At 35.8% G+C, this 24,963-nt stretch overlaps 1 protein-coding gene across 6 annotated transcripts in view; it reads left to right on the top strand.

The window, feature by feature from the left end:
- The window catches only part of PDPK1 (3-phosphoinositide dependent protein kinase 1), a 41,105-nt gene extending 16,154 nt beyond the window's left edge, over nucleotides 1-24,951 (top strand). For all 6 annotated transcript variants that reach the window (XM_059484154.1, XM_059484159.1, XM_059484156.1 and 3 more), the window contains 13 exons: nucleotides 5,094-5,366; nucleotides 7,882-7,924; nucleotides 8,115-8,252; nucleotides 9,521-9,665; nucleotides 11,982-12,079; nucleotides 12,837-12,912; nucleotides 14,378-14,446; nucleotides 14,943-15,039; nucleotides 16,361-16,534; nucleotides 16,942-17,159; nucleotides 17,954-18,011; nucleotides 18,927-19,079; nucleotides 19,662-24,951. In XM_059484154.1, the coding sequence (XP_059340137.1) occupies nucleotides 5,094-5,366; nucleotides 7,882-7,924; nucleotides 8,115-8,252; nucleotides 9,521-9,665; nucleotides 11,982-12,079; nucleotides 12,837-12,912; nucleotides 14,378-14,446; nucleotides 14,943-15,039; nucleotides 16,361-16,534; nucleotides 16,942-17,159; nucleotides 17,954-18,011; nucleotides 18,927-19,079; nucleotides 19,662-19,769 (1,650 nt within the window). In that variant the 3' untranslated portion in view covers nucleotides 19,770-24,951. The remainder of the gene's footprint in view (nucleotides 1-5,093; nucleotides 5,367-7,881; nucleotides 7,925-8,114; nucleotides 8,253-9,520; nucleotides 9,666-11,981; nucleotides 12,080-12,836; nucleotides 12,913-14,377; nucleotides 14,447-14,942; nucleotides 15,040-16,360; nucleotides 16,535-16,941; nucleotides 17,160-17,953; nucleotides 18,012-18,926; nucleotides 19,080-19,661) is intronic.
- Nucleotides 24,952-24,963: the final 12 nt, after the last annotated feature.

Below are 24,963 nucleotides of genomic sequence, written 5' to 3'. Positions count from 1 at the left end.
TTTTTTTTTTGGGAGGCGTGTTTGCTCTTAGAAGTCATGCTGAACTTCTGTCAAGCTGAAATTGTGAGCAGAGTACATGTCCTTAAATTACTGTGATGTTTTAATATGTCTGTATGTATTTTGGTGTCAAAGTTAACCTGTTAAGTGGGTGAACAGTTAAGGAGCTGTGTGATGCATTCAAAGTACTTCTGAGACTTGGCTTACTGTGAGTTTTGTCTCGTTCATTACATGCTTGATTTTATGTTACAGTAAATAGGCTGATAGCATCTAGTGACCTTTTCTAATGACCGTTTTTTTCTCTTTAGGCTAGTATTTTAATTACTTAAAGGCAGTAATAATGTTGGCAGATAGATGTGCTGTTGAATTCTTGAGATTATCTGACAAACTTCTAAACATATTCAAAGTGTATATAAAGAGGGACTGGCATGCAATGGAGTTTCATTAGTCAGTACATTGTTTCTCTCTATACAGATACATGTACAATTGGTTAATAGAAAGAGGATGCTGTTGGTCACTTAGCAGAAAGTCTGACAATCCATTTTTAGACAGACATCCAGAGCATAAATAGACATGAGCATATAAGGTCTGAGAACTGATGTTTACTGCAATTTATGAAAGCACACTATCCATTATTGCTCTGGGTTTTCTTCATTGGGGGTGCTTCATTCTGGTGCAGCATCAGACTTTATGAAAGGAAAACTGGTGTTAAATATTGATAGGGATCACACAATAATCATTACACTTCTGCAAATAGCTCCTATATGGGATTGGTATTTATTGGTGCAAACTGTACTGTGCTCTCTGCACTGAAATGTGAGGCCTTTAGTTGGATTTTGTTACTCTGAATCAGTGGGTTTGTATCTTCAGTTTCTTGTACCTGAACTACACTGCTTTTGCCTGCAGTCTCATTTTAGGTACTATGAGGCATAGTTTGAAGGCATATATTCAGGCCCATCTAAGTGTCTGACCTGATCAGTTGCTTTTTCTTTTGGAATATGCTGGAGCTCTCAGTGTGACTGTGTTACACAGTAACCTTTGAACTGGAGACTGTCACAACTAGGTACTGGGGAACCTACAGAAGGTTAACATTTTAATTGTGGGATATGAGAGGGGAGCAGGCCAGTGGAAAAGCTGTGTGTAATATCTGTTAATTATCCCTTTATCCCTTCTGATGCTTTTTTTCAGATATGAGATGTGTGTCACATGCAGTTGGTGCATCTTTGTCAACCCTCTGAAACACCAGTGTGTCTTGAAAAGAATATATTAAATATAACTGCTTAGCTTTTAGTTTTTTCGCTTTGACAACTCTAGGTTGTCAATGTTTAAATTGTAAACAATACAAAGTAAATTTCACTTTCAGAACTTCTGGCTTATATGACAAGGTCAAGACTGTTTACAAAACAGCTCAGACCAAACCTGTCTAACTTAAACTGCCTTTAGCAGAATCTTGGGTTGTGCCAATCTTCTAGCTTATAGTCTCATTAGCATTATTTATAATCAAAACAAATTTACCAGTTGAGGTTTAAAGGTCATGTTGCTTTGTGTAAAAAATACTTTCCGTTACCAAGGTTTGCTTCCAAAAAATTAGCTTTATAAGTAGTTAGATTAAGAGGTTTTATGATCATGTCTGTCCTATGTCTTAATGCAGCTTGAGATTCTGTAATAGTCAGCAGTCAGACTCAGTGTTATCAGACAGCTGAGAGGTCAGCATCCTGTTCATACTGATTTTCTTTGTAATAGATCTTGCTAGTAGAATTTCAGCAATAGCAAAGATGTTCTCAGTCATCTTCAGTTTTCAACAGTGCTCAACATCCTGTCACTTAGTACAGAAGTAGACGATATTGGAAGTTTTAGTCAGTTTGGAAGTTTTATTAGAAGCTCAGTCTCTAATAAAAATATTTTTTGCTGCTGTCAGTGTTGATAGAATGGTCTCAGGAAAATAGTGTTGCAGTTTTTGTGGCGGGATAAAGCTAGTGGATATGCAGTTGTGGTTGTAGTTGCTTTAGAGAAGTGTGGTATGTGTTTGATGCATATAAATACATCAATAGTTCTAGTGATAGTGCAGTTGTCAAAATGCTGAATTGCAGAGGGAAAAGGCATGAATCCTTTTGGGTGGTGGGCAAGGAAGGAAAAACATGATCCTATCTAGTGGGTTTTTTGCATTGATTCCAGTTTACTAAAGTTGACTCTGACTATTTGCAGGCAAGTGAGGAAAAGAACAGTATTAGTACTTACTTCATGTATAAATAGAAGGAATCCTGTTTGTAGTTATTTGGTGAAAACTACTTGATATAAATTTTGAAATGACTGTTGATCTATAGTGCCACATATATTCAGCAGATTTGTTATTTTCTTCCCTGGAAGATTTTCAAAATCAAGTATGTTGCACTAAGAATGAAACTACTTCTATATGAAAGTCAATGAAAAGGAGAACCCTTGAGGGTTTGGGAAAGTGGGGTTAAGACTAGTTTTTAAAGAGATAACCACTTATCTAGTAATTTTGTCAGTATGGTCTATGGTGATACATGACATGCAATACGTCAGTCTGTTGTTACCATGAGAGGATCTGTGCTTTCACTGAGTGCCAGCTGAGAAATGTTGATAATTGCTAGAAGGAGAGCATCTTCAAGCTTCTGAGAATTGCAGATGCAGTTTAGAACATTTTAAATTTCAGTTACTGACTTTGTATCTCACTAAAAAATGTCTGCATCTGGCAGAAGAAAGATCTTAAGTCTGATTTTTACAAAAGAGTAAGGTACAGGGTTACATCAGATAAGCTGGCCTGTATTCTGTCTTAGGCATATATGAAAACCTATATATAGAGGCATATATGGTTTCTGCAGACATGTTATTTGGAGCCTTTCAAAAGAAAACTTAGAAGGTAAATAACATAGGACAAAATACCAAAGAATACGTGGAGTGTGAAAGGGCGAGTGTAGGAATCACCTTTTTCAATAAACATTGAGGTGCAGACCTAGTTACATAGTTCTGTCATTTCTTAGGTAACTGATCCTTTTAAATCTATTGCGTGTTTCTCTGTCCTCCTTGTTCCTAATCTTGACTTTCCTTTGAGAAAGTCAAGGGACTAATTGATGTTATACCCTGGCCAAAAATAACCTTCTTTTCCTACAAAGTCCATTACTCCTGTCTCCTCCCTCAGGATTTTTCTATACTTGATATTCATTGTGTCTTAGTTTTCAATTACTGTGTAATGAAACACACTGCATCCAGCACCTTTTCCCCCCTTTCTCACTGTGCTCTGATGCTTTTGTAGTGGATGTTTTTCTTGCTTGTTTGCTTTTTCAAGGTGATCTTGCTAGCTGCAGAATCTAATCAGACCACCCAACCACCAACCCCCCTCCCCGCAATGCTACTGCTTTATTTACTTGTAAAACCTCATTTGTGACTGGTGCCAGTTCATAATTTGGATCCCGATATTTAGTCTGTATATGTGTTTTATTTACTGTATTTCATTTAATGGGATGGTTTTTATACTGGTGTCACTCCAGTTGCTGAGCACTTATGCTTGTGTCAGTCTTGCTGCAGGCTTGATGGGAAAGGGTACAATCTGTTTTTAATTCTAGCTAGTGTGTATCTTTAGACACGGCTGCTGTGTGAGTAGCTGTCTGAAGGAGAGGTGATTCATCTGGGATATGAAAATTCTGGGGACAATAGTTAGTCTGCAAAAGATGTCAGGTATAATATATGCATATAAGGCGTAAAAGGAACTGTGACCTACAGCACATACACTTTAATATGTATGTGCACAATAATAATATCAGTTTTAGCAGTAAATAAAGGCAGCTTTTCTCTACTGCACAGAGCACAGCCAAGTGAGGAATCGCTTCTTTGGGAGCTAGGTTCCTTAAGACCATGTGCATAAGTGAGTGCCAGTCCAACTCCCTTCCAAGGTGGTTTCTGACTAAAATGCAGAAAACTGTTTCAAATTGAAATTCATGAGGTAAAAAAATTATTTTTGTGAGAAGTAATTTTTAATTTTGTAACATGGTGTATGTTACAGACTCTCTAACATGGTTGTACAATACATCTGTTTTGAGATTCCATGATTTTCATTAAGTCATAGTTTCATTCTGCTGGATGTATGTTAGAATACTGAGATTTATAAAATGGTGTTAACTTTCTTAAATATTTCCTCTTGTATGTTTACACACAATTTTTTGTTTTGTTTTGTTTTGTTAGTGGTAGTTTAGCAGAGTTCTCCTATTTGTTTGTGTTTTCTGCCCAGTTTCAAGTAGAACATCAGAAGCAGTCCCTGACAGACTAATTGTGGTGTATTACCAAAAGGGGTAGAAAGCAGCTTCACAAGGTTCCTTGATCTTACTTAGGGAAAATTGATAAAAGGGTACCAAATGGCAATTTGCTTTGTATATTACATTAATCAGTTTTAGGACTGTGTCATCTTGTATTCTGGGCTATATCTGTTCTTTTTGTTTTGCAATTGGATTGTCTTTATGTGGCCGTATGTAGAATTTAAGTAGTGCAATCTCCCTTGTTTTAAAAGGTCATGAACCAGAGCATTCTTCAAAAAAAGTTTTAGGTGTTGCTGATTATTAAAACCTCCACCTAATCTGCCTTTTTATGTTATGTCCTTCCCCAATGTGCACTAAAGTGAAATTCTAAATAAAAAATTAAAAATACATCCTTTGTCTCCATTAAACTTTTCATGTGTTTGTTTAGAGTTCATTGTAACTTGGATCTCTGAACTAATGTTACTGGTACATACAGGTGTTTATTGTATGACTAGAAAATTAAGGTCATGTTATTCATAGGAGAAGATGCCATGAAATTTGATAACTTGGTGTTAGGAGCATTTTTTTGAGTTTAAAAAAAGCATTCTTGAATTAAAATGTTCAGATGTTTGACCTATGACTATATGACAGCATGACCTAAAAAGAGTTATTTATCAAATTGTTGCCATTTCCAACATAAATACTTTTATTCCCTCCTAAAGAGTTTTTTAATGATAACACTTTCAAAGAAGAATTTTTATGAACCTTGTATGGAAATTAAGTACAGTTGTGCATGGCAATTATGTCAGGTATGGGAATAATAGTTTAATTTTCTCTTTTCAGTATGATGCTGTTCCAATCCAGTCAAGCGTGGTGTTATGCTCCTGTTCATCTCCTTCAATGGTGAGGAACCAAGCAGATTCCAGCACTCCACCTGTCATTTCCGCTTGTGGCAGCAGCAGACAGGCATCTAACATGGAGGGCACAGAACCCGAATCAAGATCTAATTCAAACTCCTTGCAGCAACATACAGGACAGCAGCCTCCACAGCCTCGAAAGAAACGACCTGATGACTTCAAATTTGGGAAAATTCTTGGTGAAGGATCTTTTTCAACGGTAACTTTACTTTTTATAAGAAGTGACAGATATCTTAGATAAACTTGAAAATTTGTAAAGTTGTTGTGTAAGATTGATGAGATTGAAATGTGGAGAGAACAGCTTGAAGACTTAGTGGATTTAAGCTTGACTGCTAAAATTAAGTGTCGTCCTAAATATGGGTAGTGATTTTTTTTTTTTTAAGCTCCACTTAAATTGATCAAAAGTCCTGTTGTATCCTAATGACTTGATGCTTGGATATTTAATCAACATTGCTTTCTAATTTAATTGTGATAGCCATAATAGGTTATGTAAAAAATTCGATATAAAGGATTGGAACTGATCTAGGAGCTTGTGGTAAAAAACTATATGATGTCCGGTCAGTGGCAGGAGGTACTGCCAGATGCTTTCAAAAGAAAGAACACTGATACTTCTCCACTATTCTTGCTCAGTCCCTAGTCCTTGAGGATTTAGTGAGTCACAGTCAGTATGTTTGTGTTCAGTAGCCTTGAATGGTTTGTATCTCACATCCACAGCATTGCACAAAAATGAATTACATAAGTATTACCTTCGTGAATCCATGAAGCATTTAATACTTTCATTTGATGGTTTGGTACTTTACCAGTTGTAAGACAATAATATTTCTGTATCTTTTTCATATGATACTTGGTGTGTACGGTTTTTGGTTGTAGGTCTCTACTTTTGCTTTGTAGGCTCTAAGGGTTCTCTGCTCTATCTATGTCCCCTTGCTCTCCCCTTCCTTTGACTTGCCTTGCTGTTGTCTGAATTTGCAACTTATGTGTTTACATGTTCTGTGAATGCTTTTGTTTTTCTGTTCATTTTATGGCTTTTTTTTTTAAGCTATCCAGTTAATGTCTAATTTCTTTCAATAGAATTTACATTCTTTATTGATATTACTTCTTCCCATAGGGTGGATAAGATTCAGGCCCCTGATAAGAGACATTGTATTAATATGTACCTCTGAGCTGTTTTCTGTTTCTTTGGTTTTTGTGCATATCTACTGTGGTTTTCTGGATTATTAGTTAAGGGGAAATTAAGATATATGGTATACTCAGATCTGATTGGTGAGGAAGGAGCTTGAGGGTACCAAAGTACTCCTACTATCAGGTAAGTGCTCATGTACTTAGAACACAGCTGTTTTATGTCAGTGTATGTAGGTAATACCTGTGAAATACAATGGTAAAAAGTTGGATACAGTGCAGAACTGGAAGAGAGTCAGTCTTTAGCTTAATTTGCCAAGATATATTTTCATCTGTGTCAGCTGATACCTTCTGCCATCTGAGTATGGTCTCTGTGTATGTGGAGTTTTATTTGATAACTGCCTTTTAAACTGACCTGCTTTCAGAAGCTTTTGTGGTAGATATGGTTGATGAAACCTAGTTACAAAAATCAGAAAAGTTAATAACATTCTCATTCAGCTGCACATCTTATCTAGTGTTAGGTGTATACACAGAAGGATCTCAAAAATTCCTTATGCGGAGAGGCAGATGTTAACAGACTGGTTGTTTGTAACATTTCTAATAGAAATTTTCATTGATGAAATACTGTAAATGTCAATGTGGCTTTAGGAGATGAAATTTTAAAGAAAGTTAAAGCTGCCTGTTACTGCTGAACAATTTTCTAGTACTATAGAGTGCAACTGCATGCACCTCTTTCATCTGAAAAAATGCCTTATTTAGATTTCCTAAATACCTAACATTTAGCATCAAGTGTGTGTAGTAATATTTTGGAGTACTCTGTTGTAACTGATTTTGTAAGGGATTAGAAGCAAGTCCAATGCAGTGATTAAAAAAAATAGTGTGAAGTTGAGATTTTAGCAAGATGTTGAAATGGGTATAAACTTAAAATGCGAAAAACAAAGAACTGTACTCATCTATTGTTACAAGGTTATTGGTTGCATTCGTGCAAGAAGACTTTTCAGATTGTCTCTAAAATTGCCTTTTATAGAGTTCTGTCTTGAAAATGAGCCTGGTGTTCCTCCAAAAGCAGTTCTCTTTAAAAATGCAAAACTGTTTGCCTGAAATTTCATCCTTTGCTTCTACTAATTGGAAATCTTCTGTTCCTTTTATTTGTTTTTCTTAACAAACTGTAAATAATTGAAAGTTCTGTCTCACGTCTTACTTTTGCTCATTGGATAAATTCATCTTTCAATCTTTGCCATCTGTATTCAGGAAAGTGCTATGACAGTTATTTTTGTAAGTATTCCTCAGTGTACTTGTTGCTTTTTGTTTCCCCCTTTAAGAAAATTTGGCAGTTTACTTTGACTTACATTACAATCCTCAGAATTCTTCTGTGAAAAAAATATGCGGTATTTACACTCTTACATGTGTAAGTCTTTTGGCAAAACAAACATTGGTCAGCTGAATTGAATTTCTGCAGAAGTCTTGCTGAAGCCAGCATAATATTGAATACATGCTTAAATATTTTGCTGTGTTCCACATATCTACTGGAAGAACAATGTTAGTGCCTGTGTTTAGTGGCCAGTAACAATATGTTTTCTTTCCTCTGACAACAGGTTGTCTTGGCTCGAGAATTGGCAAGTTCTAGAGAATATGCCAGTAAGTATTGACTCCTTTAACATCAACTTTTTGAAAATAAAGTGTCAATGTAGTCCAGTTATGAAATACCTGTTGAAGGAACAGAATTAGTGGTTTCATGTTAATTAAATGTAACCAAAAAACTCCAAAACAAGATGGCCTTAATTTACTTGTACCTCTTGCATTTTCACTTTCTCTTTTTTTCATTAAGTTAAAATTCTAGAAAAACGTCATATCATAAAAGAAAATAAGGTACCGTATGTGACACGAGAGAGAGATGTAATGTCCCGTCTGGATCACCCTTTTTTTGTGAAACTCTACTTCACCTTTCAGGATGATGAAAAACTATGTATCCTTTGCATATTAAAACTTGCTGTAACACTTTCTTAAGACTAATAACAATGCCCAGTTTTGATTCCTTAAGAAGTGGTCTAATGGAAATGATGGAGGTAACTTAAGGTATTTAAAGTATCCTGATGTATGTGATGCAATTTTTGGAGTCACACTTTTAACAGAAATTAAGCACATGGAATGAGTGGGTCCTCTCAGAGAGAAGAATAAGTGTCCTGTGAGACAGGGGGAAGCAATTAAACAAATTGTCCATGTGGTAAATGTTGAAAGGTGACTTGTAACAATCCAAGTTTAAAAAGAATTTTAAAATTCTAAATTGGGTTGGAGGGGGGAGGTGGGATGTATGGGAAGTGTTTCAGAAGTGTTTTATTCCTGATGTATATGTGTGTGTACGTATATCCATCTATCTATCTTTAGTAAAACACAGTAATTCCTGCATTTAAAATAGGGGTAGCCAGCTATATTTCCTACTAGTTTCAGTTCTACAATTAGAGCTATTATTAAAATTTTTATGTAAAGATGAAGATGCTTATAGAATAATATGAATCCTCTGGGCTGCTGTTTTCCCAGCTCTCTCTAGCAGTAATTTACGAAGTGCAGTTTCATCCTGGAAGCTCATTGCTTGGCAGTTGGCTTTGGTTTTTTGGGTTTTTGGTTTGTTTGTTTGGTTGGGGTTTTTTGTTTTGTTTTGGTTTTTTAAGAAAATGTTAATTATGTGAACTTCCTCTTAAACCTCCTGCTTGGAATTGGCTGTGCCCAAGCATAAAGGTATAGATCAGTCTATTTCTGGGGTCAGTAAGTAGTTTTCTGGTTTTCCCAAAGGCTGCTAATAGTGCTGGCAGGCCCTATATATCATACAGTATGAGCTCACAGGGCTTCTTTTGTATTATTTGTATTTATGTAAACACTTGCTCTGGTAGTTTCCAGGTGATGGGACAATTTTTAACTTCTATCAGTTATTACTGTAAATAACTCTGAGGACAATTATGTATGTAATTTGAATGAATTATCCAGATCATTCTCTGGAAAAACTATGAAGTTAACCCTTTATGTAGTTTTTGCTTTGCTAAGAAATTTGGACCCATGTCCTTGGTTGATGATATATTTAAGATATTGCTTGGGCCTGCTACTTGTAAAGTTTCAAATTAACCACCTTCTTCCCTGTTGTTCATGTATTTTTAGTAGTATTCTTCTCTTTGGAATAAGATTGTGGGGATTTTTGTTTTGGAGTGGCTTAGAGATAAACCTTAACTAAGTTACATTCAGATTTTGGACTTAGCTATGCCAAAAACGGAGAGCTGCTGAAGTATATACGCAAAATTGGCTCATTTGATGAGACCTGTACAAGGTTTTATACTGCTGAAATTGTATCAGCCCTGGAGTATTTGCATGGCAAAGGAATCATTCACAGGTAATACAGAGTTGAGACAGACATGCAGTTGATCATGTAAGAGGTGGGTTTTTTCCTAAAAATGTTCTTTGTGAAACTAAAAGCAAAGTTGGATTTTTGTGGAAAGCTAAAGAGCACAAATTGCGTTAGATCAGCCCTAGCACAGTTAACATCAGTAGTTAAACATAGCAAACTTGAGGAGGAGAGCCAACCGCTGTTATACCAACTGTTGGAGCAGGAAAAAGTAAGAAAACCTTCTGGCCTTGAATTGACATTACCAAAAGCTTGTCTTTTAAGCTTCTTTGGTTGGCCTGAAAACCAGAAACTTACTTTTTGTTTAACAACTTTTTTTCCTGTGCTGTTATGTTGCAAAAGTAACTAGAATTCTTTTTGTCTGTGGCTTAATGTGTACTATATAATCAAGAAAATTAATCTATATCAGTTTTCACTGAGTAAACAATTTCCACAAAGCTGCACAATAATTAGGTAAGTGGTGAAATTAGTGAAGTTTTGAGCAGTACTTACGAAGTTGTTCTTGATGTAATATATTGTTTGGATGGTAATGATTTGTCATTCATGTTTATTAACTAAAGCTTTAAGTGCTAGACATCTGACCTGCAGAACTTCTTTTTGGGTAAGAAATTTATTGTGTTTAGGTTACCAACCAGTTTTTGTCATGGGACACTAGATGCTAGTTGGCAAAAAAGCTGACTGGTTATAATTCTGATAGCATTATTTCTTTCAGTTATTACAAAAACAGTTTTTCCTTTTAAATAGAAGTTTTTGTGAAATAATTTGAATCCAAGAGGGATGGATGTGGAGCATACTGAAAGCACAATACTTTCTACAGGGGCAGGGGAAAAGTTCAGGAACTTCCAGTTTCCCTTTGATTTTATAGTTCATGTGTTTAGGCTGAGACGATGCTTATAAAATCAATGTGGCATGATTGTCACTGTTACTAACCCTATATTGGAAACCTCCTGTTGGAGAAGAGCAGCGTTATACTTGTTTTTATATGAAGGACCCTATGAAGAGGTCAAAAAAACCCAGGAAAATTGTGCAATTGGAGAACTTAGTATGAAGTTTATGAGGACACAGCTCTAGCAATGCTTGAAAACCCTTGGGATTTTTTTACTGCCTGAAGAAATAGGACATGACATAGAACCACTTTAAGATGTCAGGCTACCCTGGAAAATTTATTACAGATATCTCTATGTATTTATATATATAGCTATAGATCCATAATCCAGTATTAATGTAGGTATAGGATATATTATAGAAACAGTATATATGAAGCATGTATAGAGTACAATATATCTACATACATACATGTCTTAAAAAAGCTCTACACAAAACTGTTAAAGAATCCATTCCATTTATGTACTTTCTACCTCTCTTATAGGACAGGCACAGGAAAATCAACAGGATTTTTATGGCTTGTTGCTCTCTGTGGTAGTTTTCAGACTTTAAATTGTACAACTCATACTTTTCCATAGTAGGGGACTTTAATCTGAAGAAAATAGTGCTGCACAGTGATTGACAGAAACAGCTTTCAGTTTTTACTAGCTTTTTCTTACCAGTCAAACAAAACAACTCCCATGCTCCTAGATTTCTTTATGAGCATTCAAAGATTCAGCTTAGGAGGGAAGTATGTAGGGTTTTTTTGGATGAGCTAAGGAAACTTGTTGCAAAGGCATATCATATCAGTGTAACTGAATGCTCTTAAGTTGTTTCTAATGCAGTTCTTGACATCTAACTCTGTACTGCTATCTATTGTGTTTGTGATGCTGTGAAGTCTGGTTTTATTCAGAATCAGAGGCTATGCCTATGCAAATAGTAGGCATGCATTTGAAATGCAGATTATGCGTGGAGGTCATCTGTCTTACCTGTTCAGGACATTTAGCTGGGGCTGGGTTTGCCAGTGTTTGACTAACTGGAGTGTTGCAGTGAGGAAACAGATGTAGAAAATCTTAATGCCATATCAATCTGTCAGATGTTATTTAAATTAAGGCTTTGGAGTGAACGGGCTTGGGGTTTAGTGTGTGTTTTTGTGAGGTGGGGTTTTTGTTGGGATTTGTTTTGTATTTGAAATTTTTGAACGTGTGACATGCACAGTAGCATAGTTTTGAGATGATTATTTACGTGATGTTTAAAAAAAATGTTAATGGATTTAACAAAATCTGTCTGCAGGTTGACAGCTACATGTTAGAGAAGCTGTTGTAACAATGTTTATAGAATGTTTGCATCATTTGTTATAGCATTATGTACCTCAGTCACTAGACAGTTTTTCAACTTTAATTTGTATGCTGTTTGAATATAAAAATCTGTCTTTTCCAGGGACCTTAAACCAGAGAACATCTTATTAAATGAAGATATGCACATTCAAATAACAGACTTTGGAACAGCAAAAGTATTATCTGCAGATAGCAGACAAGGTTTGCCATTATTCATTATGTGACACCAGTAATTATAGCAAGTGATCTTTTGAAAATGTACATGTGTTTTATTTACCAGATTGTAACCTTCCAATGGCATTACCTCACCTAAATCACTAAAGCACCTCGAAACAGTTTTGACTGTCACTACGTAGATTATATCAGAGGAGGTAGTGTTTGGTGTAGTGGAATACCAGCTAGATTACCAAATAGACTGGGAAGTTGAACTACTCAGGTTGCTTAGTTTTCATTTGCAAGACAAGAATGCAAACAAATAGGTACCATGGCTCACCTGATACAGTAAGTTTTAACTCTGCTTATGTGTTTTACTCCAGTGGTTGAAAGAATTGCGCAAATATGAAGGTAGTAGAATTAATGTGTCTGCAGTTGTAACTAATAGCCTGTAAATAGATCCTGCAAACAGTGCTTGAAAAAAGCACTAGGCTGAACTGAATTCAATTGACATTTTTTTCTTAACTGCAGCAAACTTGTGTTGGTAGATTTTATAACTAGGTACCTAAATGCCTAGCTTCTTGAACCAAAGAGGTATCCCTGAGATTGATTTGTTTCTTCCAAGCAGGTTTTGTGTATAGTTAACGAAGTTAAATTCTCATGGGTTCTTTGCAGCATTATGTAACTTACAGTGGATTGCCTTTTGGTTTTTTTTTTTTTTTTTTTAAACTGGGTGGCGACAGGGGAGGAAGAGGAGTATTGGCTTATGCATAAGTATATGTTTGCTTATTTCTTTCCTCAACAGCGCGGGCAAACTCATTTGTAGGGACAGCACAGTACGTTTCTCCAGAACTGCTGACAGAGAAATCTGCCTGTAAAAGGTGAGGGCTCTATATTCCAGAACTTTACTGACTCTGTCAGGAAACAGTCAGATGGGGAGGAGTGGATAAATCAAGCAAGAAAGCTTAGTATTTTAAAGAAACAAGATGCTTGAGTATTTTAACAGAGCTTGAAAATTGTTTTCTTATTAAGTATTGCTTCTTGTCTGAGGGCTGGCTTCCTTAGTTTATCTACTTTTTTGGGTTCTACTAACAGGATTAGGTGTTTTTGAGAAGGAGGTGTGTAAGGTGAAGTTGGATTTTTCACCCATAAATAAATCAGACAAATCTGTTATCCAAGTAATATAATTATTTTAATTCCATTTTATATAAGATTCCTCAAATATGGTATTTCCTGCTGTAGGAACAACAGAATGTCACATGCTGTTCCGTTAAGGAGAAGGCTGCAGCTTTCTTTGACTTGTATTTAGATCAACTTGCAGTTATGTTTCCTAAACTGTACTTAGGATTTGCAACATTTTAAAGCTTATCTGTCTGCCTGGTATGAGTGATGCCCTTCAGAAATTTCTGAACTCATTAAAATTGTTTGTTGATGGTATCCTACTGAATGTGTATATCTGTTTTACTGCAATGATGGAAGAGTAAGCTAGTCGCTGACAAATCAGAAGTTAAAAGGATCATTTAGGTGAATAGGTGTAGTAATTTGTGCTAGCATTTCTTTAAGTGATAGAGATACTATCAGACTTTTCACATCTTTTAGTGAAGAGCTTTTGACTGTTTTGGCAATGGAAAGATTTAATTAGAACATCATCTCCTTTTAGAAGTTGCATAATGCTTCACCTGTACAGAAAACTCTTAGTTTGAGTAGTTTTAAGTATTTTAGTCTTCCATGAGGGTTTTGAAGCTTTAATCAAATCTATGGGTAGCTTACCTCAAGGTAAAATAAGTTAAAAGTGTTCTTTCAGGCCAACACACTAAAGCTTAACTTTCCTTTGCCTACCACACTAGAACATAGCTTTTCCTTATCATTATAGCCTGTCTTTCTGCTTGTGTCTTAAGAAAAGCTTTAAGTAAAAAAGATAAAAAACTGTAATATATTCTCTTTTTTAAAATCAAATATTAAGAGGAAAGTATTTTAAATCTGAAGGGGCATATATTGAATGAAGTTGGATGCATCCTTGAATCATCATGTGGATAATCAATATTCTTTTCAAAGTCATTAGTTACCCATTATTTTGACTGAGAATTCACCTGTCATCCACTTGTGCTTGGAGTCAGTTTTTGTGGGACTATTATTCTACAGTTTCTTCTTTTAAGTTGTGTTGCTAGCCCATTCTTCTGTCAAGGGCTTAAGTAAAAATAATGTGGAAAATATACAAAGCAGGTTTGTCCACGGGGTTCATGCTATGTTTTAAGTAGCAAAAAGTTAAGAATTTTTCTTTTAGATTTCATATTAAAGATTTCTTTTACAAAAAAGATTCTGTGTTTTTTCCTCTTTGTTTTGAAGCTCTGACCTCTGGGCTCTGGGATGCATAATATATCAACTTGTAGCTGGATTGCCTCCATTTAGAGCTGGGTAAGAGATCTGAGCTAATTATTTACATGTGGATCATAAATATATTGCCTCTGATTGGATTTTTACTGTACTAGCAGTTCTGAAGTATTTTTCATAATGCAGAGCTGGTATTAATGTCATGCTGCTTTTATTTGTCCTTTTTGGTGCAATGAAGATGCTTAGACAGTTATAACTAGAGCTCCTGACGGAGAGATTCCTTTAAGCTATCCTAGAATTTCACATGTAATTTGTGCCATGATGGTAACTATATAACTGTACATGAAGAGGTTTATAAGGCATATCCTCAACACTCTCTGTTGAGTCATTTGAGCTTTTGTTGTTATTTCTCAAGTATCTGGTGCTTACAGGATCATAGTACCCCTTCACCCTTGGAAGATTCACAGGAACGTAACTTAACTTGTAGATTTTTTGTTTAATATTTGTCTGGTTTATTTAGGTTAAGGTGAAAGAACCATGGAGAACCAATAACAAGAGTTAATATTTTTCTCTTCTGCAGAAATGAATATCTTATATTCCAGAAGATAATAAAGTTGGAATATGACTTCCCAGAAAAATTTTTTCCCAAGGCAAAAGACCTTGTGGAAAAGCTGTTGGTAAATATTTGTGCTTTTCTTCTTGAATAATGTGCTATGCTTGTTTTGATTGATTTTCTTTTTTTTTTTTAATAACTGACCAAGTAGCTAAATGCCTAACTTTTTCAACCAAAAGGTATCACTGAAATTGATTTGTCATTAAATGGTTTGATGACATTGGAAAACATTCAGCTTATGTAGTTCTCTTTTCTGAAAGTTTCTGTGCACTCTTGCAAATCTTATAATACGAACATCTGTGAGTATTATTGACTGTGTAGGGGACTCTCTTGAAAATCAATATCTGTTATTAAACAGCACTTTGATTTTTTTTTTTTAATCTGAATTCTAACAAGAATTGTTAGAAGGACAAGGAATGTCTTTCTGTGAAATGGAAGCAAACAATTCTAGATACTGTGCATTACAAACAGAAATTGAGATTCAAATACTTAGGCTTAGATAGTTCTCAGATTAATTGGTTTTGAGTTGTCTAAGGGATCATTTAGTTAAAAACAGCATCCTGTACGTCACAGGCAGATATATTCATTACAATATAAATCCAGTTGCCTTGCATTTTAACATGCACTTAACATGTCTCAATAGTGTCAGTCTAAGAATTACTATGCCTGTGAAGGTTTGACTAGTAGGAAGAAAAAGTAGTTCTGTTCCATCAGTGAGATTATAGTCAGTCATGACACTCAAGTGAATATGCAGAGAACATTTTAGGTGTTATAAGCTTTTTTCAGTTCAACAGTCTATCATATTAGCAGGGAATGGGGAGGAAACTCTAACCTTTGTGGATGATGATAAATAGAACCTAAAAGGCCTATTAGTGCATTCCTGTGTCCAAGTCCGGTTCTATGGCCAAGCCAGCGTCTCCTGAATGGTGACGTCCAGGTTGTATTAACCTGGTTGTATCCTGAGAAGTGTGTCATTTTGAGGTCCTTGAGAGGCTGATGTTTAACACTACCTGTAGTTTCCACAGCTTCTTGCATCACTAGAATGTGATGGTGGACTAAACTTAAAAGGAAGTGTGCTTCATCAGGCCTTCTCTGTATGTTTGTTTCAGTCTTTACAAAGGAGCAAAACCAAAAAATTGTGTCAACTTAAAGAAGTGCTCCTATCCTTACATCTGTGAGCTGATCTAATACATAATGTTGTTGACAAGACATAGTGACAAATAGCATCTTTTATTATAAACAACCTCCTTATAGTATAGTATAGGTATGTATGCTTAGGGCAGGGTGACAGACTGGTTTTACATTTTCACGTGCTTTGCAAATGTGAATAATGCTTGCCCTTTCTCATTATTTTATGCAGCTTAACTTAATTTTAATTTGCTTAGGTTCTAGATGCTACCAACCGATTAGGTTGTGAAGAAATGGGAGGATATGGACCTCTTAAGGCTCACCCCTTCTTTGAATCCATTGTGTGGGAGAACCTACATCTTCAGACACCCCCTAAACTTACAGCATATTTACCTGCTATGTCAGAGGATGATGAAGACTGTTATGGAAATGTATGTTTGTCTACTGCTGTATTCAGCTCTGATGCTGCCTGAGACTTCCATTATAGCATAAATATTGAATACCAATATAAAGAAATAATATAAATACTAATATAAATATTTTTACTGAAACTATGAATTAGTTATATTTTAATTATTAAGAATGTAATAAATGTTGCTGGTTAAATTTTTACTGAAATCAGCATTTGTTTTCTGATAAAGTGAGTATTTAAGGCTGGCTTGCTTTTGATCAATCATACTTTTTTGCATAGAATCCTGCTGATCTATAGGGAGTAAGCTGGGATTTGGCCCAAAAGCAAAATAAATTAAAGCATGTTTAAATTAAAAGCCACAGATTAATGCAAAATAAGCTTTTTAATAAAAGACATTTAATTACTTCATTTTTTTTCCTCCTTTAGTATGACAATCTCCTGAGTCAGTTCGGTTGCATGCAAGTTTCTAGTTCTGCCTCTTCCCATTCACTGTCTGCTGCAGAGACAAGTACACCACAGACATCAGGAGGAAATATTGAACAGTATATTCATGATCTTGACAACAATTCTTTTGAGCTGGATTTACAGTTTTCTGAAGACGAAAAGAGGTTACTTCTGGCAAAACAAGCTGGTGGAAATCCTTGGTAGGATCTTTGGATGTAGCTAAATAACTTGCACAGCAATAAAGAATCCTGGAAAATAAGTGATTTTGATTCAAATTAATATTTGTCAATCTTAGTATTTTCAAGTAAACAATTAGCAACTAGATTTTTCTTGGCTTCTATTTTTAAAGCAATAGCAGCAAAACCCTAATATTATATTTCTAAAATTTACAAGATCTAGAAGATGATGTAGAGCGTATTTATAAGATAGGCAGAATGATGCTATCCAGTGCTGCAGAGTCTTCACACTACAGTCCTAAACTAGAAGAGGTTCCTTCTTTTTTACAAATGCCATAAGTTGTTGGAATTTTTTGCATGATAATATTCTGTGGATATCTAACCAAAATGCCTCCAGACTATGAACAGCATTTCTTTTCACTCTTTAGAGAAGTCTCTCATGTGTGAATTTTTGTCATTGTTGTTGTTCCTTGGCGGGAATGGGGTGGGGTGGGGTGGGGTGTGCTAAGGGGTTTTTTTTTTTGATTGGTTGGTTTGTTTGGGTTGTTGGTTTTTTTTTGGTTTAGGTTCTTCTGTTTGGTTTTGGTTTTTTGTTTGGTTTTGATTTTGGTTGGTTGGTTTTTTTACCCCCTGTCAAATTTAAAAAAAAAACTCACTGGTCTGGGCTAAGGAAGAGTCCAAAACTCACATACTAAAGTTGTTCAGGACTCTCATGGAAAAAGACATGCTAGGGAGTGACATGAAAAACTACTTGATCATTAGAGCTGTTTCTGTGAAAGAATTACTTCCGGAGTAATAGTTATTTTTCTTTTTCTAAGGCATCAGTTTGTAGAAAATAACTTAATCCTAAAAATGGGTCCAGTGGACAAAAGAAAGGTAAGGGCTTTTCTTAATTTCCTGTAACAAGATTGAGCCGTCAAATTTTTGCACAGCTGCAGCACAGATAAGCAGCTTGTTTTTAAGCTTCCTTGTTTAAACAATTTGTCACCTATAAACAAGTTATTTCTAAAAAATCAGTGTTTTCTTGTGAGTAGATTGATTTTTTTTTTTTCTTGATTTAGTAATGTGCTCTTGATTTCTTGGAAAAGCCTAAGTAAATCTGCTATTGTTGCTTTCATTTTGAGATTGCAGCAAATGAAATTTGCTTGTCCTCCTCCTCCCAATCTGATATAATCTAATAAACACTTTCTTGACGCATATCCGAATGTGGTTTGAACCAAAAATACCAAAAAATTATCAGTATTGTTCTCAACTGTGCTTTTTTTCCTGGATCTGACTTTGTGCCTTTATCCTGAAAGAGGCAGAGGTGATGTTAGAACAGCTTTAAGTGTTAATTTCAGCAGCTTACAGAATCAGCTACAGATAGTCTGCATCAGCTTTAGTGGAAAGAAGGTTCTCTTTCATCTAATTTAATACCTGCTTCTTCGTAGTCTTTTCTACAAAATCATGACTATTGATTTCTTTGAGAAATAGATTCTGCTTCACTCTGTGCCACCTGGTGTTTCAGGTTTTGCTAGAACTTGAAGATACTTTCCTAAATTAGTACTTGTGTTTCGCCATGTAGTAGAATAATGCGCTGCAAGACCCTAAAAAAGGAGTGAGGTCAAATAGCTAAAGTAAAATTAAAGACAGCCCCCGAACCCAAATATACCATCCTAGCACTGAGCTGGTTTTATCCTGCCTCTGTTGTTCAGTTCAGAGATGTGTAAATTTACATTTTTAATTCCCTCATGGATTTTGCTGGGATTTGTTTGTTTGTTTTTGCATTGCTACTTCTACTTTTCTTGTTAGGGATTGTTTGCACGTCGGCGCCAATTGCTGCTTACGGAAGGGCCCCACCTGTATTATGTGGATCCTGTCAACAAAGTTCTAAAAGGAGAAATTCCATGGTCTTTAGAGTTGCGTCCAGAAGCCAAGAATTTTAAGACATTTTTTGTTCACACGGTAAGTTTATTTTTTGAATTTTCTTTGTAAATTGCTCTAAGGTCTTGGGCAATTTCTGTAAGTTATCAAAAAGATTTTTCTGAAGAAAGTATAGTTTTTTTTTTATACAAAATTTCATAGTCCTAATTTAAAACAAAACTAAACAAAAATCTGAATAAAGTCAACCAACAAAAAATGCACAAAATCCACACCCCCAAACAAAACTGAATAAGAATAAAACAAAAAATCACACAAAATCTCACTCTGACATACATGTTTATCACAAAAATGCAGCTGTATTTTAATTATTAGTGTTTAAATTAGCCATAAGTGGATTTTGGGCTTCGATGGACATTCTTAATGACTTAACATTTAGCCCTTCTTGTATGTAGTGAATCATGAGAGGTATATAATATATTGTCAGTTGACTGCTTAAAATGGTTAATCAGTAATGCATAAGGTTATGTAGCTGTAATTGAATTTAACTTTCAGAAAGTTAACGAGCTAATTCTGAGTAATTATTTTATTGGTAGGTGCAGAATTACTACTGCTTTTTTGTTAAACTATGTTTGGAGTAATCATTAAAATGTTGTTCACTTATAGCCAAACAGGACATATTACCTGATGGACCCAAGTGGGAATGCTCATAAATGGTGCAAAAAGATACATGAAGTATGGCGGCACAGATACCACCAGAATGCTGCAAAATAGTAAAGCTCATCCAAAATTTCCCAGTTTCCCTACTTGCTGCTAGAACTCCGTTTGCAGCCGATCAGAGGAATCTTTTCAACCCACCTATTTACCATCTCAAGGGGAAGCATACGTCTGAAATGTTCTCGGTTTTGGTTTTTGGGTTTTTTTGGTTTTGTTTTGTTTTTTTGCCTTTGCTTTTGGTTTTCTTCTTTTGTTTGGGTTTTTTTTTGGGGGGGTTTGTTATTTTGTTTGTTCGCGTGGTTTTTTGGGTTTTTTTCTTTTGTTTTTTTTGGGGGGCAGTGGTTTGGGTTTTTTTTTTTTTAAGAAGAAAAAAAAAGGAAGAAAAGCAAAAACCTAATGGAATTCAGGGTTGCTTTGCTCGCTCTTTGTGCTTCTGTTGAGGCTTCCACTTGCATATCATTGCTGTGAAGATCTTGCTTTTGTGCACTTCAGTTCTGTTTCTGCTGCAGACTAGTGGATAGACCTTGCATTACCAGCTTCACTTAAGATGAGTTGAAACCAATCCACACGCACACATGCCGAATCATGTACCAGCCTTGCATTTTATGGGGCTGGAGTTTTCTGTGACTCTCAGATTATCATTAAACTGTGTTTCATCAGGGAGCTTTTATATGCCTCTTCTAAGTACCACCTCTTTGTTTTCTCTTCCTTTCCTCACAGTCCCCCAGCTTATTGGTATATGGCATTTATAGCCAGGTTGGTTGCACCCTTGTGTAATTCCTAACATAGTTCTGGTTGCAGGATTTGTGTGGTACTATAGTAATTATGGGAATGAATCAGATGTGTTTGTCTGGCAGACCAGCTCCAATGATAAAGCTTTTGAGAGAGAAAATGCTGAACATAGCACTGAAATTTCTAAAATTGAAATGTTGGCTTCTGAAGCCTTTTAAACATTAAGTTTAAATTTTAATTTAAGTCATATGTGTGATTAATCAAGGGACAATAAACTTACCAGCATGCTTTTAACTAATGCTAATCAAAAGAGAAACTAGTTAGTATGGGGGGAAAAAAGGCTACTATTGATATAGTAGATAGTTTTTCACCTTTTCAGCAGATGAGGGCTGGAAGCTTTCTTTCCAGGGTATGCATGTGTTGTGCATTTTAATGGGGCCAACCTGTTTTCTTGGGTAGAGAAGGAAATGTGAAAACTTTGTACAATTGATTACTTGACTTTTTTTTGGTCTCATTGTGTAATGAGATGTCAATTCTGTTTTTGGTCCTTGGCCAAACATTCAGGAACTCTGGAAAAATGTAAGGAATTGAAATACAGATAATAAAGTAATTTGGTGAGAAAATCAAAGGCAAATACTGATACAAAGGGGAAAATATATGGTACTTAAAGCATATCTATAAAATGAAAATATCGATCTCCTTTATCCTCTTCAAATTATGGCTGTTTTTTGTGGTCAAACATTTCTTGTCATGTTACAATGACACAACTTCCTGTGTGCTAAAAAAAAAAACTTCCCCAGTGGTATTTTCTACATGCTTGTGTTCCTAAACCTTGCAGAAGAGAATGACCTAGGTCTGGACAAAGGCATTCCTTCTTTTTTTTAAAAGCAGTATAAACATCACACCTATTTATTCACTCATTACATATACCATTACGTTGCATTTTGAGTTGTCATACTCTGATGTGATTTTCCTTCCACCAAAGAAAGGTTTCTCTACAATGTTGAAAAAACTCATAGGCTACTATTCTCTAGAAGCAGTATTTTAAGAACAATGGCTTATAAGATTTCTCAAAAGACACATGAATGTTGAATATTTTCTTGTAGAGGGTGAAGGAGATTTATTATTGATCTCTTAAAAACTGTGTTATGTGGTTGAACTTGATGGCAGTTCAGCTTTTCCAGTCTTTAAAAGAGACAGTGCAGTTGCCTTTTCTTTTGGAGCAACTGCATTCCTGTAGTCATCCATATCCCATCACATACGGAAACCTGAGAGAAGCAAATCCCTGGCTTACTGTGTCTGGTATTAAGGGGGAGAAGGGGTCCTGTAAATGGCTTAGGAAGACATAAGTGTTCCCTTTTCATCATGAGAAATTCCATCACGTACAAAATATACTCCTTGTCACTCAAATTTGAATAGCACACTGTATCTTTGATCTGCGTCTGTAGTAAGCTATATGTGCTGTTCTATCCAAGATGACATGTATTTTAAGTCTGTTGCAGTGCTATCCATTTGTTCTCCAGCTGCCAAATTTCGGCCATGTATTGCGTCCACTGGAGACAACCCTACCACTTTTGGATTTAGTCTCTGCTATTGAGATCTGGACAGGTGTATTCCCAACTTCGTACAGGAGAGTTTGGCAGTGATGGGGATTCACAGTGCCACTACTGTTCAGTGTGACAAAACTTGGCCTCACATAAAAAGTCTGGCAAAATGACCTTCATTGGCCTGTTAACTAGGTGGAGATCTAGATGTGCTTAAACATGTTTTCTGTAATATTTAGACTTTTAGTCATTTTACCATAGCAAATTAATTGTGTTTTTTCACACCTTGAAAATCTTCTCTCAGTAGGCTTTCATCCTGCCCACCAAAAGCTTTCAGCCAGCCTTGTAGATCTTGGTAGCAGTAAGCTGTCAAGAAGGTATCTGGAAGACTGATGTCTGCATTCTGTAAATCCTTTTTTTTTTTTTTAATTGACAATGCTGTTATTGGAAAACTGTAAGCATCTCTTACAGGCATTACTCCACTTAGAGCTTCAGTATTCCTAATCCAGTCTTACTTAGCTACTGCTTTTTTGGGAAGGAACTAGAACTTTCGTGGGAGAGGTATTTCTATTTCTTGGACTATGTGTAGAATCTGTGGGTTTGAAAGGTGACAAGAGTATAGAGTAAGGCATCACAAAGTAATTGGGGATTCAAGTATGTTTTACCAGTTTGTCCAATTAAATGTGTGTTGAAAGGTGCTGCATACATACTATGAAGGGCTGGTACCCATTTAAAATGCTTATACCTGATGTGGGGTAGAATCAGGTCTTTGTCCTGAAGATCACTCCTGTGGTTCATGGGAGTTCATGGAATGAAATGTGCAAAGGAGGTTCTTCAGAGCTGCACATAGGCCATGTGATTTTTCTGCTTTTAATCCAAGGGGTTCAAAGGAGAAAAAAAAAAATTAGGTACTTGAAGACTCTTCTTCTTACTGCAGACCTACTGAAAACCAAATCTGTTGATTCATTCCATCTCTTGAAATTTCAACAGTTGTTGATCATTTATGAAGAATCTGGTCAATAATGTTGTAATTTTGCTTTGCTTGGTATTTGAACTTCAGAAAGGTATTTATTCCATCTTTTTCTGTGGTGTGGAGCTTAAAAAAGGATGAAGTACTACTGCCCAGTCACAAGAAGTTTAGAACTAATTTAATAAACGGAGAAATTAGTTTGCCTTTAAGTCCAGTTTTGTAAAGGTTTTGTATTAAGAAAGAGTTACTTCAGATGTGATGTTGAGGCATTGCTAGCAGACTAATATTGCCTATTAGGATTCCATTTGCTAGGTACTTAAGTACTGAAAAGATCAAATTATCAGTACTGTGCTCTACTTTTCTCCTTCTGATGTGATTTAATTGTGAAGTATCTGCTATATATAAGTCTGAAAAGAATTGTGGATTGAAACAAAGATGTGATTATTCTAATCAGCTTTCATAGTTCAAGATGCTTAATTGAATGTGCTTGATACAATTATTTTTTGTGCTGGGAACTTTGAAGAATTATGGGAATTTTCCACATGTACATTTTCTTCTGAACGATTGAGTAAAGTCAAGACAATTACTTCATTTGGCCTGTGGACAAAGCATTTGATTTCAACACCTTGCTGAGGAGAGAACTTGTGTATTAATAGTTGCCTAAAGATGTGGCCTCTGGATGGATTCTGATCATTCTTTCTACTAGTAAATGGCACAAATAGGTGCAGTATTTATATCTGAAATTTTGCTGAATGTCTGTAATGCTTCATGGAAATGTTTTGTGAATCAAATGGAAGTGCTCCTGCAAAGCCTCATGATGCAGATTGTCTATCAGTTGATCAACTACTACAGACAAGTAGTTCTGTAATCCAAAATGGCATGTTTTCATTTATGACTGATAATTTCAGAATGTTTCCTCTTTCATAGAAGAAATTACTGTTATGCAGCAAGCAGTTGGAGAGGTTCTTAAGCACGCAATAGCCTGGTTTTAGAGTAAAGAGAATATACTGAGTTGGAAAGGACCCATCAAGGTCATTAAGTCCAATTCTTGGCACTGCACAGGACTCCCCAGCAATCCCACCATGTGCCAGACACCTTGAACTCAGGCAGGCTTGATAGTGTGACCGCTTCCTGGGGAGCCTGTTCCAGTGTTTGGCCACCTGGCCACCCTCTGCGTGAAAAACCTTTTACTGACACCTAACCTAAAGCTCCTGTGACTCAGCTTCATACAGTTTCCTCAAGTCCTGTCCCTGGTCAATAGACAAATCTGTCATATCAGCTGGGCCATGAATGTAGATGATTGCCATTTGACAAAGCTTCCTATGGCCATGTACTAACCGACTTGATATGGTGAATGTTCGCAATGGTAGCAGAAGTGAAAATGTATCTGACAAAAGAGAAAAATTAGGAACCAGTTTTGGTAGTTGTATGCTGTTTTCAGGTTGCTGGCAGTCAGTTACATGTGTAATATGCTCTACCTAGTTTGTAGCTGTAACTGTGATGTACAGGAAAAAAGAAAAAACCCACCCCAAAGAAATAAAACCCCTGACCCTCCGTCAACAAACCGCAAAACAATCTCCCCTCCTCCAAGAACTCGTGAAAACAGAAGCAAATAATGCAATGATATGATATACACTTTTGTATTTTTATTCTTCTAAGGTTATTTGCTGGCTCGTGTTGGGCTCTAGTTCAGTCTGTGTTATTTAAATTCTAATATATGAATTATTTGGATTGAATTCATGTTCGGGGCCATGCTGTTGTATGTATTGATGTACAGCCTTGAATGTGAATAATTATTGTAAACTATATTTTACACCTTTTTTCTGGCTTTATTATATAAATTTTCTATTGGTCGATGATTTAATCATATCTCATAATTTAATGACGGTTTATTCTCCTCTCGACAGATCTCTGTGCTATAGATGTGTAGTTAGTGACTGGATGACGGATTTCACTTATGCTTGGTAGTCTGTAATAAAGGCATGTAGGGTTCTGCGCGGCCTCC

Source organism: Ammospiza nelsoni, chromosome 17, assembly GCF_027579445.1.
Source record: "Ammospiza nelsoni isolate bAmmNel1 chromosome 17, bAmmNel1.pri, whole genome shotgun sequence".
Classification (NCBI taxonomy): Eukaryota; Metazoa; Chordata; class Aves; order Passeriformes; family Passerellidae; genus Ammospiza; species Ammospiza nelsoni.
This window is presented reverse-complemented; position numbering and strand designations above follow the sequence as displayed.